Genomic DNA, 17,124 nt, shown 5'->3' with positions numbered 1-17,124 from the left:
TATATATATATATATATATATATATATATATATATATATATGTATCTCCCTGGTTTTGTTTTGATTGATTAACTATGACTTGTTTTACTTGGGATGCTGAGAAGAGCTAAATTAAACCACTGGCTGGCTAAGAGGCTCTATCATACCATCGCTATAACCCTGTCCCTGATAGTCTACCAACTGCTTAGAGTTTCACTGAACTCAGTAAGGTGCCATGCTGGTAAAGCAGTCCTCCTTGCACAGTTCATTGCAAAACTATGCTTTTAAAAGGTGCAGATATGCTCAGCAAAATCAATGTGATCGTGAGAACTGAAAACTGTCAGTGACTGCTTTAATTCCTTCAGGTGTCATGAAGTTTATAAATATATAAACTTGGAGACTGAGAATCAATATATATATATATATAGTGGCTTAAAAATTGATGAGGTATGATTGGCTTAAAAAAAAAATCAGCTGAAGTATAACAATCTACAGAGACACCATGATTTAAGGCCTACATATAAGAACTCATGTCAACATGCAAACAGAATGAAATGAACCACAACCTGCAGAACCACAAAGTGTTTCTCATCCCCAAGAGAGAGAATTAGTAGAGGGAGGCAAGATCACATACACTAAACAGGTGTGCAGCATTCAACTTAAACTTTTTATATTTCTCTATCATCATGTCAGATTTTTCACCTCTATTGCTGGATTAATACTAATGACATCCCATATAAAAAGGAAACAAAATTGAGAAGGGAAGGGTTAGGAGATGTATTTTCTACAGTGACTATGAGAGACTGACATTCTTAAAATAAAAAATCTATCTGCAGGATTAGCATCCTGATAGTGTCTCATAGTTTCACAGTAGGTAGGGTCAGAAGGGACCTAAGTAGATCATCAAGTCCAACCCCTGCCATGGGCAGAAAAGAATGCTGGGTCAAACAGCCCTGGATAGGTGATTATCTAGCCTCCTTTTGAAGACCCCCAGGGTAGAAGCAAGCACCACTTCTTTTGGAAGTTGGTTCTAGTTCCTAGTCGCCTTGACTGTGAAGTAGCGCCTCCTGATATCTAACCTGAATCTACTCTCAGTCAATTTACGGCCGTTCTTCCTTGTTACCCCCGGTAGTGCTCGGGGGAACAGGGACTCTCCCATAGCCTGCTGGTCCCCCTTGGCCAGTTTGTAGGTGGCCACCAGATCCCCCCTCAGCCTTCTCTTGTGGAAGCTGAACAGGTTCAGGTCCCATAGCCTCCGCTCGCAGGGCCTGCCTTGCTGCCCCTTGATCATGCAAGTGGCCTCCTCTGGACCCTCTCGATGCTGGCCACATCCCTCCTGAAGTGCAGCACCCAGAACTGGATGCAGTACTCCAACTGTGGCCTGACCAGTACTGTATAGAGGGGGAGGATCACCTCCTTGGACCTGCTCATGATGCATCTGTGGATGCATGACAAGGTGCGGTTAGCCTTCCTGACCGCGTCCCCCCATTGGTGGCCCATGTTAATTTTGGAATCAATAATGACTCCAAGATCCTTTTCTGCCTCTGTGCTGACAAGAAGGGAGTTCCCGAGCCTGTAGGTATGCTGCTACTTCTTCCTCCCCAGGTGCAGCACCTTGCACTTGTCCATATTGAAACCCATTCTGTTCTCATTGGCTCACCCCTGTAACCTGTCCAGATCTAGTTGTAGCCTGTCCCTCTTCTCCAGCATGCCCACTTCTCCTCACATCTTAGTGTCATCCACAAATTTGAACAAGGTGCTTTTCACCCCGTTGTCCAAGTCGCTGATGAAGATGTTGAACAGTGTGGGCCCGAGGACCAAGCCCTGGGGGACTCCACTGTCCACATCCCTCCAGGTCGAAAAAGACCCATCCACCACCACTCTCTGGGTGCGGCCCTCCGGCCAATTTTCGACCCATCTGACTATGTAGGCATCAACGCCACAATCGCCTAATTTAATTTTGAACCCTGGTCTACATTAAGACCAGGGTTCAAAATATGTCAGTCACATTTAAAAATCTGTAAGAGAAAAATGCCTGGCAGCTTTAGGTCAACACAGAGAAATTACAGTAAATCAAAGGTTTAATGTTGATCAAGACACAAAATGAGCATCAGGCCAAGGGTTGAACAAGTAATTGATATTTTGGTTCGGTTTCAGTTCAGGAAGCCCTTATCAGGACATGGTCATAAACTGACCTTACTTGATAAAATATTTGCAATTTTAATAACAAATAATGGAAATTTCTAGTAAGAACTAGTTTTTAAGGGCATGCACTCTGTTACCTTCATACAGACAATCTCTATGTGCATGTATTGCTAAGAGGGTTGTGTTCTTAGATAATCCTCTTAGCAACACATGCACACGGAGATTGTCTGTATGAAGGTAACAGAATACTTACCCATAAAATTATTGCAGGAATTTTTTCATCATTGTTAAATGAGAGAAAGAAAGGAAGTTTTAACCATACTAAAAATTAGAGCCTATTACTTAATGCAGTTTTAAGTAATGTTTATGGTTATTACTATTCATGGGAAAGGATTCCTATGCTGATTCTAGTTACATGGTTCTTGTGAGAACCCAATACATCCCATGAAAGTTTACAACTCTTATTGGACACAGATTCACTACTCAATCTCCCCAAGTTTTACAGAGTGTGGGACAAAAAGGAGGTTATCTATAAAAAGGACAGATTGGGGTGAGGTTCTGGGGAAAATTGGGGTGAGGTTCTGGGGACAGATTGGGGTGAGGTTCAGCAAAGTATGCTCAACTTAATAATGATGTAGTATTGAATTGATGTAGTATGAATTTGGCTCAGTCTGCACTATAAATCTGCTCCTCCTGTAATTATGGCAGTAGTGCTATGGAGGTCAGGTCTCATGGTGAAGAAATAATGTAATGTAGACCAGGGTTCAAAATTGATCTACAAGCTATGTCACAACCAGGACAAAACAACACATACATTTATTTTAGTATAACTATATAACAGTATTATAAGCTAATGCAGATTCATCCATGGTCTTTTTATATGCATACTAGTGAAGAGTAGAGATGAAATCAACTTTCTGAATGGGTTTGAGGCCCAGTATCCTTTAGGCCAATCTACTGACATCAATGAGAGGTGCTATGTGCCCTTGCTGTGTGTTTCTGCAAAGGGATGAGGATTCTCAGCATGGAACGGAAGTACCTAGCATCTTGCAGAATCAGGCTCAATTGTGTAAGTCCTCCAGTCCTGACAACCTTAAGTATTGATAAGTCATGAGTCAGGTTCCCAAAAATAATGAGTTGGACTTCAAAAAAAAAAAAGAGATTGAAAAATAAGAATAGTTATGATTTGGAGGTTCTTTTCAGTTATCTAATAGATTCTGGTTTAATTATAGGATTTTAAAAGCTATGCCTTTAGGAAAATCACTAGTTCTCCAAAGACTTGTGATAAAATCACAAAAATTAGCAACCCTGTACCTCCTATGAAATGTCACCTTCAAGACCAGACATTTCATTTGTAACAATGAAACAAGTATGTTAAAAAAAACTTACACAGCTATAACCTGGCATATATCAATTTGCAATACTGTGAGATCAAAAGCAAACACACTTTATGGCTAAACTAAGAATTTCCTCTTTGGAGTGCAAAGCGTATAAGCTAGTAGCAGAAGCAATAGGGATGTTAGGTTATACAAATGAACAAAAAAGAATAAATCAGTCTACTTTACAATTATGAAAGTATTTCTTTTGAGGTAATTATTGCCATTTACAAATAATGTAGCACATGCAAAGTTTCTTTTTTTTATTGTGCAGTAAATACACACAAGAAAAAGTTAAGGGAGTACATACAACTTAAACATGAGAATTTCATTCTCTTTGAAAGTGACTTCTATCATTTTTACAGCTTTAAAATATATCTAAAAATGAATGGAGTGAAACAAAGTGGATACATAATTTTCAGTTATGTAGTGTTCAACACCAGCTTGACATCCTGGTGCATTTATTTAAAAGACACACTTTTTTAAGTTCACCATTTATAATACATCAGAAAGGTTCTTCTTCATGAATGTAAGTGAGATAAGCCTTTGGGTTTATCTGGCAGAGGTAGTATATGGGGTCCATGTAAAACCAGTTAAGCTGGATAATCCGTCAATACAATTGAAATATTTTATGCGAGTTTATTGAAGAATGAGGTTATCTCATGCCAACTAAACAATAAATCTTTTTTACATAATCAGAATTGTGATGGCAGAGGAATCCATACGTCAAGACGGATTTTAACAAACCACACTCAGAATGTCTATTTGCTATCACATTAAATTATTTACGGATCTAATGCACAGTATCTACTTTGTGTATATACTGTGACTTATGAGCTGTAATTTCAGCTTGATGTGGTGCCTTAGGAATTTAAGTTATTAATATTTGAACCCTAGATTGCATCAAACTTTTCTCATCCAATTCAACTACTTTTAAGGATTTAGGTACTGTACTGGTTATTTTCAAAAGCCCAGGAGAAACTAGTGAGAACATTTCACTGACCAAAAGTTACAGGAAAAAGTTCCATTTATGGACTCAAAGAGAGTGCAAGGGGCACATATTATATACAAATAACAACAAATAAAAAGTGCACAAGCAAACCAAAAGAAAAGAAATCAACCACCGATAATTTGAGCATACTATAATAATGAAGCACCATCAGAATCAGCTTTTAGAGTAATTTAAAACCAAAACTGAAACAAAACAAAAGCAAAAAAGGTAGATACACAAAAGAAGTACAAAGGAACAAGAAGAGTAACAAGTTTTTGCAGAATGATAAAATTAGAAACATGCATAGAAATGAGGATTTGTGTTGTGACAGTTACATGGCAGTCTGAGGCCTAATTTACCTTCGCTGTCTGACATGGCATGCTGGAAATCATCCATGATGAATGCTATATCCCGATCATAGCCTCGAGTCCGTGACTCTTCCCTCATATGTTGCTGGACCTCAGGTAGTGAATGGCTTGATCCAAATTGGTCTCTGGTATCTGCAGATATTGGTGGCAAGGGGCCAGCGGCAGCTCTAGCCATTCCCATTGGCTGACCAACAGGACTTAATGGGCTTTCTTCCTCTGAGTTCTGTGCTACTATTGGGATTCTTCCCCTGCTTTGGCTAATGGGCAGACTAGTTGGTTTTGTTCTTCCAGAAGGTGCTACATGACTAAAGGAAACATCTAGTGGCTCAGCCTCTTGGGCTTTCAATCTTAAAGAGGAGCTTGAGGAATCTCTTTTTAAGGATAAATCAAGTCCATAGACTGAGGAGGGTCTGGATGATGGCCTTGATCTACTGCCACTACTATACGACTTATCAGCTTCATCTTGTAATGTGGATCTCATTGTTGGACCTAGTGCAGACCCAAGGCTTGCTCCAATGGATGATGTCAGCGATGGCCCCAAAAATTTCTGTTGGTCCGTGATATTTTTTCGGAGGCCAAAGGTGATATCATCCTGAAGAAGCCTTGCTCTGGAGGTTATTCCCCCAAGTGATGAAGTACTGGAAGTCATATAGCTTGAATAATCAGGCTCGAGATCCCTGCTCTCTTGGATAGGTGAAAACTTTGATAATTTGGGGTCTATCAAAGCCTTCTTATGCTTCGATTGTTTCTGGTAGAGGAGGGCTGCTGGGAGCTGCTTGGCAGCCTGTTTCTCAAGGGTAAGCCTGCTTATGCTATATTTCTCCGATTTGGGGAAATGCCTGTAACCGGTATCTGCATGGTAATACTGGGAAAGGCCAGCAAGGTGATCAAGACTTTCTGCACCTCTGCGGAACTCCTGCTTGATCTGATGCTTTAAAAGCTTCAGCTCGTAAGGGTCTTCCATGGGGTCTTCATCCGCTTTAACATAAGTGTGCAGTCTTGAAGAAGTCTGCAATGGTGCAAGGAAGTCTGTCACTTCCTGAGCCCTCCTGGTTTCGGTGGTTCGAAGGAGTCGATCTGTTTTTGTAAGATCTTTCTCATGGAGGCTAAAAGCAGAGCTGAGCGTTCCTGTGCCCTTTGTAAGTTCCCCAATATCATCAATCAACACATAATTTCGTGGAGCGTGGTGATGATCTATGTCTGCATAGAATGACTCTGCCGATATACTTGATATAGGGCTGCTAGCCATACTACTTCTCTCGTCCAGCCCTATCCTTAAGTCCAAAGTATTGTATTTGCTGCCAAGCTGGGAAACTGCATAATTATTGTCAGTTGAAACAGGAGCTATCATGAGAGGCTGATTGCGAATCACATCATAGTTTGTGGTTATCTTAGGTTCCAAATATAAAGCAGCTTGCCTTGGCTTTTGTGGTATCACCATCATTTGTGAAGGCAGCTGGTAGGACGGCTGTTGGGTTGGTGGAGGCTGAGGTTGGGGAGTAAAAGATAGAGTAGCTCCTGCCTGGAAAGCTGGCTGGGTCTGATAGGGTGAAACCTGCTGATGATATAAAGGCTGCTGCTGCTGGTAATGTGACTGTTGTGTATACTGTGTTGGTGCTTGAGTGGGCAGGGCAGGAGAAGAGTACTGATACTGTGTATAAGGGCTTGTAGCAGGAGCAAACTGAGTTTCCGGCTGGGTCTGAGGTGGCATAAATTGATTAAATTCTGTCTGTGGTGCTGTTCGTGGTCTTTCCAAGCCATGCTGAGTTTCTATTCTGGTAGATCTGGCATTATTAACTTCGCTGTCTGACATGTAGTCCCGTTCTTCCGCTACTCCTTGGAGGTAGGCACGCTCTCTCTTTTCTCTTTCCTTTAACAAGGCTTCTTTTCTCCTATTTATACCCATTTCCAGATACCTCAGTTTGGCATCTATTTCTTTTTCTTCCTCATCTAGCTCTGCTTGCTTCTTTCTAAGCTTGGCTGATTCCCGTTCTACCAGATCCAACTCCCTGTCTATGTCTTGGAGAATTTTGGCTCTGGCCATTGTGGTGGTCCTACAAATCCTTCTGCGGGAAACCGAACCCACAGTACTGTATGCTGACTGGGTCCCTGTTGTTGCATCTTCTGGAGGTGGGTTGGGCAGAGTCCTCTTTACCTTCTTCTGGGTACCTGATGGTGTTATAGTTGAAGACCCTTTAGTCTGCAATAGGAGAAACAAAACCAAATCAGTATTCGGTACATAAAATGTAATACATTGCAAGCCGGCAACAGCATTTTTTAGTATGATTTCACATCTTAAACAACACAACATCTGCAGGGGAGGCTGTGACAGCTGAAAATAAGCAACAGCAAATGGAATGAAAAGGTATAAATGAGCATCTCTTTATGAGGAAAAGATATGTTATGAGATTCAAAATAGAGATAGGCACTGAAAACCTTCCAATATAGTGCACTAGGACTTTATTTCCTTTTTAAATCTAAGAGTCTGGATTTTATTTTATGTCAGGAATAAAACTGAGATTGTGTTTTAAAGTGTTTCTTTTCTTATTTTTGTATAGCTGCTCTCATGTACCCACACACATTCCTCTCAATATATGTTACCGTAATGTTTTCAGACCAGATCCTGAGTGCACGGTGATCATACACAACCTGTACTTAGTGGCTGAAATACCCTATTGCTTGGTGAAGGACTGGAAGATATGTACAATGGATGATTCTCTCTCTCTCTCTCTGTTTCATTACTGTCTGCTGTCTCTGCTTTATCCTCGCAGTCATAAAAATGCCTTGTAGTTCAGAGTTCTTTGCTGCACAAAAAATTGAAGTCTCCTTCTTGGATCCTTCAGAACTTGCTCTCTTGTACATCCTCATGTCTTCAGGTGAGATCCTAAGCAGATACTGAGCATACGTACAACTTGTAGTGCAGTTCATCAGCTGAAGTAGGTCTATACCCCACAGCCTGATGAAGAAGTGGAATACCACTGCCAAAGCTATGAAACTCTCCCTGGCTTCAGAGGCAGGGGCAGGACTTGAGATACTCACAGAAGGCCATTATGTAAATAGAAAGAGTGACGTATAGATAAATTACCTAAGGGTACATTTATGCAGCAGAAAGAAATGCAAGGCAGACATACCTGAGCTTGAAGGAAGCTAGCTTTGGAACCAAAAGCAGTGTCATTTTATTAGCACTTTTCTGTACCTGGAGCTATTAGCTCTGTTGAGAAGCATGATTCATTTGCACAGGCACAGCACTATACTAAGGCACTCTTTCTGGTTCCAGGACTAGTCCATGCAGACCTAGCTTGGACAGCTCAGCCAGTGCAGCCCTGAAATTTCCAGTTTCTGGTTTATGATTTAGCATAGAGTTGTACAACTTCCATTTAGCTTCCAAGTTCTGGAGGCTGGCAAAAAGCAGAAGCTGCAGGAGGGAGAGAAAGCCCAGGGGGAAGCAGTGGCAACAGCAGCATGAGCAGGCAGTGGTCAGGGGCAGTTGTGCCCGGACCCATGAAGAAAAGCACATGAAGCTGAGAGTGTAAGGGCAGTAGAAACCCATGGGCTGCAAGATGGATAACACTGATTGAGCACATTCCCACCTAACTTGGTGCATCTCTGCATGGTATTGTGGTATACAAATGCATACTTTATACTATGTCCCTTAAGCCTCCTAATAAGCTTTGCCTTACATATACAAACCACTTATGTATATACATAAAGAAAAATCTCTTCAGTCACCACAGCAATACAGCTGCCCTGATAACAGTTAAACAGCACATGAAATCACTATATATCAGTTTTTAATACAGGAAGCAAAAATAAAAATACTGAGTAGCATCCCTGACCACTACTTCTATCTTGTAGACAAAACAAAAGCCTAGCACATTAGCAAGCATTGCTTTAACTGATTTAAAATGGAATTTTTGCTGAATTACATGTCACCACCAACTCAAGTGCCATTTTATGCTCTTTTAATCCTCTTCATCTAAATTCCATCAACTTTTGCATGTTTTACATTTCAATAAATGTAATTTAATTTTGTTTTCAACTTCCCATGGCCATTTCCCAAACCCATGTTGTGCCAACAAATCAAAGAAACTAATTTTCTCTCACTCAGTGTGTAGTTATAATCAAAGGCAAATTAATCATCTACAGTAGGTCTAGTTGGCTCCTAATGTATATTGTAAATCCATCCCATTGCCATTCCTACTCCCCTCCCCCATCGGAAATAGCAATCACAGATGGTGACTGATATTGGGTAAGAACCATTACCACAAGCTCATTAACAATGTATGATACTTTGAAGAATAATTATTTTGTGCCACTGATGAATAAATCTCTGTATCCGTTTATTCCACATTTCATTAGCAAAATGGATGTTTTTATTACAATATGCAAAATAAAAAGATAGATGAATTAGAGTCCTGACACTGTGAAGGGCTTTAATCACAAAGCACCCCCACATTTCTTGTATACAGCACTTAACAGGGATGGACTTAAAACCTCCATAGCACTATTTGGTCTGAAATTCCCAACATTTGTGAGCTGACCCTTTTCTTTGCAAGTGTAATGTGGAGAGCAGACATCGACTGGCCCTTGTTATTTTCACGTTCTATTTATGCTTTGATATTGCAGTTGTTGATGGAGTAGCCAGGATGTCTGCTTCTTCCCCTTATCGCCTCTCCTGTCCTGGAGAACATCAGTGGTGTTAGCAGCACTGTGTAACACCACTGTTTCTGGCAACAGTAATAGCAGTTTCCCACTAGAGAGCAAGGGAAGTATAGGCAATGCTTTGATGCATAATGCAGAACGGTGGCTGAAATTACTTGATATAATTTTTCAAAAGTTTTCCACAACGAAGACAGCAGATATTTATACAAGTCAGAGACTATTCCTCACCACAGAAAACAGAAATCAAAGGGATCTACTAGGCCTTGCAGTCCATCCCTGTCTTTGCTAATACATCTCTGTCCCAACTAGTTTCTTTCAAGCACTATGTCAAATGAGGTTCAAAATAGACTTCCAACACTTTCCTTAATAGATTACTGCACAGTGTATGGCCCTGACAGAAATCACTGGGGAGAATTTTATAATTAAAGGTTACACTGGAGCCCAAAGTAGAGGATGTGGAGGTCCCTTATACTCCATAAAGCTTTCCTTTATATTTAGCTTAAGTTTCCTTCTTTTTTCCTTTTATTTACTCACCTATTTATAACCTCTTGTTCCTAAATAAGGTGTTCTTATCCTGCATCTCAATTATGTATTTCGAAACTAATCCCAGTAGATAGACTGTGCACAAAGGAACAATAATTGTTCTGTTTTATTTGGGTTTTTTTGCGGGGGTGAGGGGAGGTCAAGCATCATAACATGAAGAACTCATTAGTCTCCTGCAGAATACTGCAGACTGCGACATACTCAATGTCTTTGTATTCAAGGCACTCAGGGACATCTAAAGTTGTCTAAAAATGTATGATAAAGGTTTATGGTCAACAACCAGTTTTCTGAGAAAAGGCAATTTCTACAACAAGGATAAAAACTATTTGTGCAGAACACAGAACTAGTCAGAAGAGGAAATGGAGGAAAAGAGTGTTTAAGCTCAACAGCATATAATTGAAGCAGGAGAATAATGCACAGCTTGATATTCCCAATCAGTATTCAAATTTCTAATTCTTGCTCTGGCAATGTTAGTTTTCACATTCAGCTAATATAGTTTGGAAGAAAATGACACAGTGAGAAATTCAAAACGTTGACTTGAGTTGCACACTGTCCAAATGGATTGAATGCAAGCTTCCCCATCAAGCTTTGTCAATATGCATTAGTCTTTTGAATCCCATGAGTTTAAAATTGTCAGATCTCATTGCATACATACTTGCCAGTCCTGTTAGATTGTAGGGTACCTTCTGGAATAAAGAGCAACTCCTTTGAGATCACCGTCCCTATTGAGAGTCTAGATACCAGAATATTTTCCTACTGATTTTTGTCTCCTTCAATTTAATGACACAGACGATGAGGTCAGCAGAAAACACACCCCATTACAGGAACTAGCCATGCACTAGGAAATGCTCACACATTCCACTGCTTCTAATTTGTAAAAAAGCAACACTTTCTTTTATGGGACTGAATAGCTGAGGGGATTGGTAATGGATTGGTTGGTTGATTCTAACTCTTTTAGGAAATCTTTTGCAGGTTTTGATGTTTTTCTCCTTTCTCTGTTGGAGATATCCAGGGCTCCCTTCCTCTTCTCCCTCCACATTTTGCCGTGCTGAGGTGACCTCTTCTATTCACAAGAGCTCAAATGTTGCTTTTATGCTTGTTACTTCCAAAGAGTAATTATCACTTTACCACCTCTTTGTTTTGCTCTTAGTTTCTAACTCTTAACTGTTTTTCCTTTATACAGATTGTTAAAACTGCAGAGAGGAACCGGTGAGGCACTCCAGGTAGTCACAACAGCCGTAGAAGGAGTGGGACCTGGGACCTCTGGATAGTCAGAAAACATCCTTTATTTTTGACATGATTTTGGCCAGTCTGTGTTCATTGGTTGTTATCTCCAGCGCTTTACCTTCCTGTCACTTCACTTCCCACTTGCCCCATTTAATCATTTCTCGTGCTTTTTTTTTTTCTTTTCAGCAGCATACACTTCCTGTGCTCTCTCTCCTTCTGTTCCCCCCCCCCCCTCTTTTTAAGGTAATTTATCCTTTCCTAAACAAATGCACCCCTTAATATTTGTGGAACTAATGTGACATTTCCTGCCATCACATTGTCTGTTCTCATCATGTACTACATCATTCCCCTATTTGAGGGTCCATCTGATCTATCCAGCTTCTTAAGGAAGTAATGCTGTCTTTCTCAAGTGCCTTGCATGATGGACTGTTACTCTTTGGTTTAACAAGGACACCACCATAATAAAAATCAATTACTTACCTGTTTAAGAAATTAAAATACTTGATATTAAGAAAATCCAGTCAAAAGAAACACGACGATATTTTCACACTATATTTCCTACAGTTGGAAATCAACATTCGACAATTTAATAAAAAACCCAAACAATTACAACAAAAAAAACAGGTCTCAGGAACAGCCAAAAAAGGATTTTACTAAGTTAGCATAAATACTAACTTAGAATATATGTAACTGAGTTAGCATTTATTCATGGCATCTCTTATTCTGTTATCAGTACTAACTGTGAGACTGGCTTTTATAAACCCCAGTTATTACAACTTTTCCTTACCCTGGGAACTTCATTTGTTCCCATTCACTCTGTTGATTTCAGGGCAGGGGGCCGAAACTGTTGTAACAGCTGTTTTGTGGGTAATATAGGCCATGAATAAATACTAATTTGGTTATGTATATTCTAAGTTAGTGTTTATTATGCTAACCTAGTAAAATGCTACAGGCTAGACTATGCTCCTCTCAGTCATGTGCTATTGATGGCAATGGGACTCCCCACAAGAGGTAGAGGTGCTAAACGTGGCCTTCTAAAGATGTTGAAGGAAACTCATTATTCCAGCAGTAACATCTTAAGAGCTTTTCTTTAATGCACCTAGTCTCTTCCTTTTCTGCAAGTACTTTGCTCTAGGGTCTGAGCAGTCAGGCAGGAAACTAGTTTCTACATCGCTAGACAGAGGCATTGAGATGCTAGTCACTCTGATTTTTCTCAGGGGTTTTGTTTCTTGGGAGGTACTCAAGAGATTAATTTCTTTTCAGTGCTAAAACCTATTTAAGATTTAAAAAACAGTACCTTCAAAAACCAGTTTCCTTCCTTTCTTCCACTTTGGACCGGGCACACTTGGAGCTGTGTGGGGTGACCTTGAGCGTAAAACTCTCCAGCTTCCTATCTCTTTTCTTTTCTGACTCCCACCTGTCTAAAGGTCTCTTGCATCCATTTATCTCTGTTTCTGATCCTTTTCTTGCATTTTCAGTGTTTTTTCTTCTTTTTCTCTGCTGTCTGTCCCCTCCCCCTTTACTTCTGGTTTCTTTGTCTGTAAGTTGCTACTTTACAGCTTTTTTCTTACTGTTTCTTTTACTTTCTTTCTTTTCTGCTTGTTTGTTGCAAGGAGTTATCTTTTTCTATATCTTGCCTTTTGAAGGGTGCTCTCAATCCCTCACCTTTTCTTTTTTTCTGTTTCTGCTTTATTCCTAACTGCCATAAGCCCCTCCCTGACTCCTTCATTTCCCCTCTTTCCTCCCATCCCATCCTGTCCAGACACTTAATTTTTGAATTTTGTCTTTTTTTGGTCACATTCCCAGACACTTATCTTTACAGTTAATATATACAGCCAAGGTGGCTGGGGTGGCCGGTGACTGTGGCTCCAAGGCCCTGTCGGACAATGCGCCAGAAGCGGTTGGCCATTGCCTTTCTCCAGGAAACATATTCCAATGGGCTCAACCACGTGGCTTGGCATGCTGCTTGGCGAAGCCACTTGTTCCTAAGCCACAGCACCAACCTTAGCACTGGGGTCATGACTCTTCTATCACCACAACTACAGCATAATAAGATGGTGGTGAGGAAGGTTCTCCATGGTCACCTGCTAACTGTCCGCATCACCCTAGCACAACACCACCTGCTACTCGTCAACACTTACACACCCACTGATGGCCAGGAGGGGTCTGCTTTCTTTGAGACCTTGTAAGGATAATGACCCACTCCTCATAGGCAGGGACTTTAACTGCACTACTGACACTTTGCTCAACTACACGGGGCCTGAGCCTCAACTGCCCTCAGCCCACAAGCTGCAGTCTGCCCTGGAGACTGCAGGCCTCACTGACATCTGGTAAGCCCTGCATCCTGATGAGCATCAGTACATCTGAGCCAGGATGAGTGCCAGTGGTCTCATCATGGCCTGCCCTGACTGCCTTTATGTCACCAGGCACCATCTGCCACTCCTGTGCAGTGGCCGCATCATTCCCCCTGGCCAGATCATGGCATGGCCTGCTGTGAACTGAGCCTGTTGGGGAGATCCTGCATGTGGATGCCCTATTGGTGCTTCAACATTAGACTGCTTCAAGACTCCTACTTCCAGGACTGCTTTGCCCACTTTTGGCAGGGCTGGGAGGCTGTAAGACTGAGCTACTCCTCCTGGAAGCTATGGTGGGACATGGGCAAGGTACAGATCCAGGCTTTTTGCCAGCAGTACACCCAGCTGGCTACAAATGAACTGCACCAATGTATTCAAGAGCTAGAGGAAGATGTGGTAGAGCTCAAGGCAGCCTTGCTGGCTGCTCGCAGTGATGTGGTGCTGCATGAAAGCCTGTGGCTCCTTAGGAAATGCCTGCATAACTTGGCGGAGAGCACAGACTGCGGAGCAAGCATCCACACCTGCTACCAAGAGCTGGCAGAAACCAAAACCCCAAACCGCTTCTTCTTCAACCTGGAGCAATGGGCAGTGAGCAAAGTCTTAGATCACCTCAAGACCCCTGAGGGCCAGGTAATCATGGACTCGGGCCAAGTATGTGAGAATACCGTTGCCTTCTATCATGACATGTTTGCAGCTGAGTCGTCCTGCCCACGTGAGGCCACATGGGAATTCCAGGAGGGCCTGCCACATCTCTGCTGTAGGTTCCCAAATAGAGATAACCAGTTTGATTTTTGCTTACTTACCCTGGTGTCAATCAGGGGTATGTCAATTAAAATCAATGTTAATTCAAGTTAAGAGAGTTACAGCACTGAAAAAGTGAGAGAGATACATCAGGTTTAACATATGGAAAGTCTGACCTTAAATATTCTGTTTTAGACAAAGCACCATACATGTTCATTTAACTGAAGTTAGAAGTCAGCATCATAAATATTTGCTACTTAAAGCGTGCTGTAAAATACGGCATTCCAGAGATCTATTATCAAACTAGCTCTTCCCAGAGATGTCTATGTACACTACCTAGCTCCACTGCTCCATCTATCCATATACCAGTAACTTCCTCTTTGTCCACTCTCATGCTATTTGTTAAAGCTTTTTCCCCTGCAGCTATGCATGGGTGGCATTCCTGTCTACACTGATCCACTGAATTTTTTTTTTTCAAAACATGAAAACACATAGTTTCTCTCTGATTTTTATTCCTCTTTCACTCAGCTATTATTTATAACTTATATTAGTAATTATGTTATTTAACTCTGGGAAGAGGTCTGAGATAGAGTTTGCATGAGAGATGCACTATCCAATTATGGTTTATTGTATATGAAATTACATGTACCACATTTCATTTACAATGGAGAAAAACATCCTCTGTCAGAATGATTCAGACAGCACATCAGGTATCTGCCAAGCCAAAAAAAAATGAGTCAAATTGTCAGAGGTGAGAACAGCCTGTACCAACAGGACCTATTACCTCTCCCTTCCCTACATTCAATTATTGCAAAAGAAAGCATGGACAAGTTGGAAAAATCTCAAGTCCACAAAAAAGAACAAACCACAGGCAGAATCTTTACTCTTAACAGTTGTGAAGCAGATTTCAAATCCTGATGTGAATGACCTCTGAACACTATATTGCATGGCACAGTTCTATGCCCACTGTGCTACAGACAAACACACCGAAATTATAAGGCCCCTGGCAGACATTACTTCAATCAGGCTACAGGTAATGTTGCTTGCTGGCAACCGTCATACTAGGTGAGATGCTACATGTTGACAGGGCAAGCTATCCAGAAGGGAAAAAGTGCCTGGGAACTGGCAGCAGTAGCCAGCAAGAGGATGTAGAGGCTCCCTCCCATACCTTCAGCTGTGCTGCTAATGAGAAGTGAGCTCTGAGCTCCCCTTAGTTGTAGAACCTGCTACCCTGATCCTGGCACAGAGCAGGGGAGACCTGTGTAAAGGCTGCTGGGTGTGGAAAGGCAGGGAGCAGGAGCAGTGGGTCTCATGCTCTCCCAGAACATCTTATAAGATGTTTTTGTGTATGTGCTTTGCCTCTCTCCCCATCTTGTCCTCACTTGCAGCTTTCCAAACACATTTCCTCCCCCTCTCTCAGGATATTGTTACACCCTACATGATGACCCACACAAATGTTGGTGAGCGTTAGTACTAGCTCAAGTTCAGAGCAGTCAGAGCAGGGCCCTGAAAGGTAAGAATTCCCCATCCCCCCCATTTTGGGCTACCCCCTGGTGTGTCCCCCCAGCCCTCAGCCCACTGATGCTCTTCTCAAGGCTGAGCGCATGCAGAGAGCAGCAGCAGTGATGACTGTGCAGGAAGGTTAACCTTTCCTTCCCTGTTCCCTGGGCAGCCATAAGTAAGGGGGGCAGTAAGTAGGGATTTGGGGTACTGGGGGGATGGGGCCTGATCTGAACCAGTGGGAGGCAGTGGTGAATTTACATCAAGGTGTAGCTTGGAGTGACTACCAGGGCTGTGTGAAGCTTCGGTCACTGATTCAGTTAAACAGAGATTTGGCCCGATTTGGCATCTGAATCTCTGAATCCAAATCGAATCAGGAGACCTACTAAATCTCTCAATTCAATGATTCAATGATTCAGACACAGACACAACTTTGTATGTTTTTTCTACATACCTCAAGGTACCAGGCAGCTTGTGAGCACTGAGATGGTGGGGCAGATGGAGCGTCTTGTGGGAGTGCAGCAGGGTCCCCAGCATGCTCAGTAGTGGACCTGGAAATGGACCAGAAGCACTTCTGGTTCAATTCCAGGTCCACCACAGAGTGCACGGAGGACCCTCCCCACCACTCCCTGGCTCAGCGATTGGTGCCTCCTGGGTCTGGGGAGGCACCTGGGGTCCCCCCACAGCTGATCGCTGAGCCAGGGAAGCACGGGGGGGGGGGATCCCCACATGCTCGGCAGAGGACCTGGAAGTGGACTGGAACTACTTCCAGTCCACTTCTGGGTCTGCTGCCAAGCACGTGGGAGACCCTCCTGCACTCCTGTAGGATGCTCCATCTGCCCATGGCCGAATCGCTGATTCTCTGAATCAGAATAGAATCTTCAGATTCGGATTCAGCTGAATTGAATCAAGACAGTGATCTGAATCAATGAATTGAATCATTGTTCCCCAAATCAGGCTGCATCCGAATGGAATATGGCCCACTTCACACACCCCTAGCGACTACATATTAAAGTAACACAAATTGGATAACACAGATTAGAGATAATCCTACCCTGGAGTGATGTAATTTTGAGTCACATAACGAGTACTTAAAACCAGCTTAAGGTGTTAATGTGCAGACAGTCCAGCTGTAAAGAACTCCAGGAGCTGCCCAACTTTACCTCGTAACAAGGCCCTCAAATTACTACTGTATGTAAAGCATTTCATATTGAGTGTTTATTTACACTCTCCTTCTC

General features: G+C 42.0%; 1 protein-coding gene across 1 annotated transcript in view; it reads right to left on the bottom strand.

Moving 5' to 3' along the window:
- The window catches only part of PCLO (piccolo presynaptic cytomatrix protein), a 552,248-nt gene that overhangs the window by 218,566 nt on the left and 316,558 nt on the right, over positions 1–17,124 (bottom strand). Inside the window, exon 7 of the mRNA XM_059725816.1 lies at positions 4,851–7,059. Within this exon, the coding sequence (XP_059581799.1) occupies positions 4,851–7,059 (2,209 nt within the window). The remainder of the gene's footprint in view (positions 1–4,850; positions 7,060–17,124) is intronic.

Source organism: Alligator mississippiensis, chromosome 4 (assembly GCF_030867095.1).
Source record: "Alligator mississippiensis isolate rAllMis1 chromosome 4, rAllMis1, whole genome shotgun sequence".
NCBI classification, from domain to species: domain Eukaryota; kingdom Metazoa; phylum Chordata; order Crocodylia; family Alligatoridae; genus Alligator; species Alligator mississippiensis.
The sequence above is the reverse complement of the archived record's forward strand: the minus strand, read 5'-3'. Positions and strand labels throughout refer to the sequence as shown.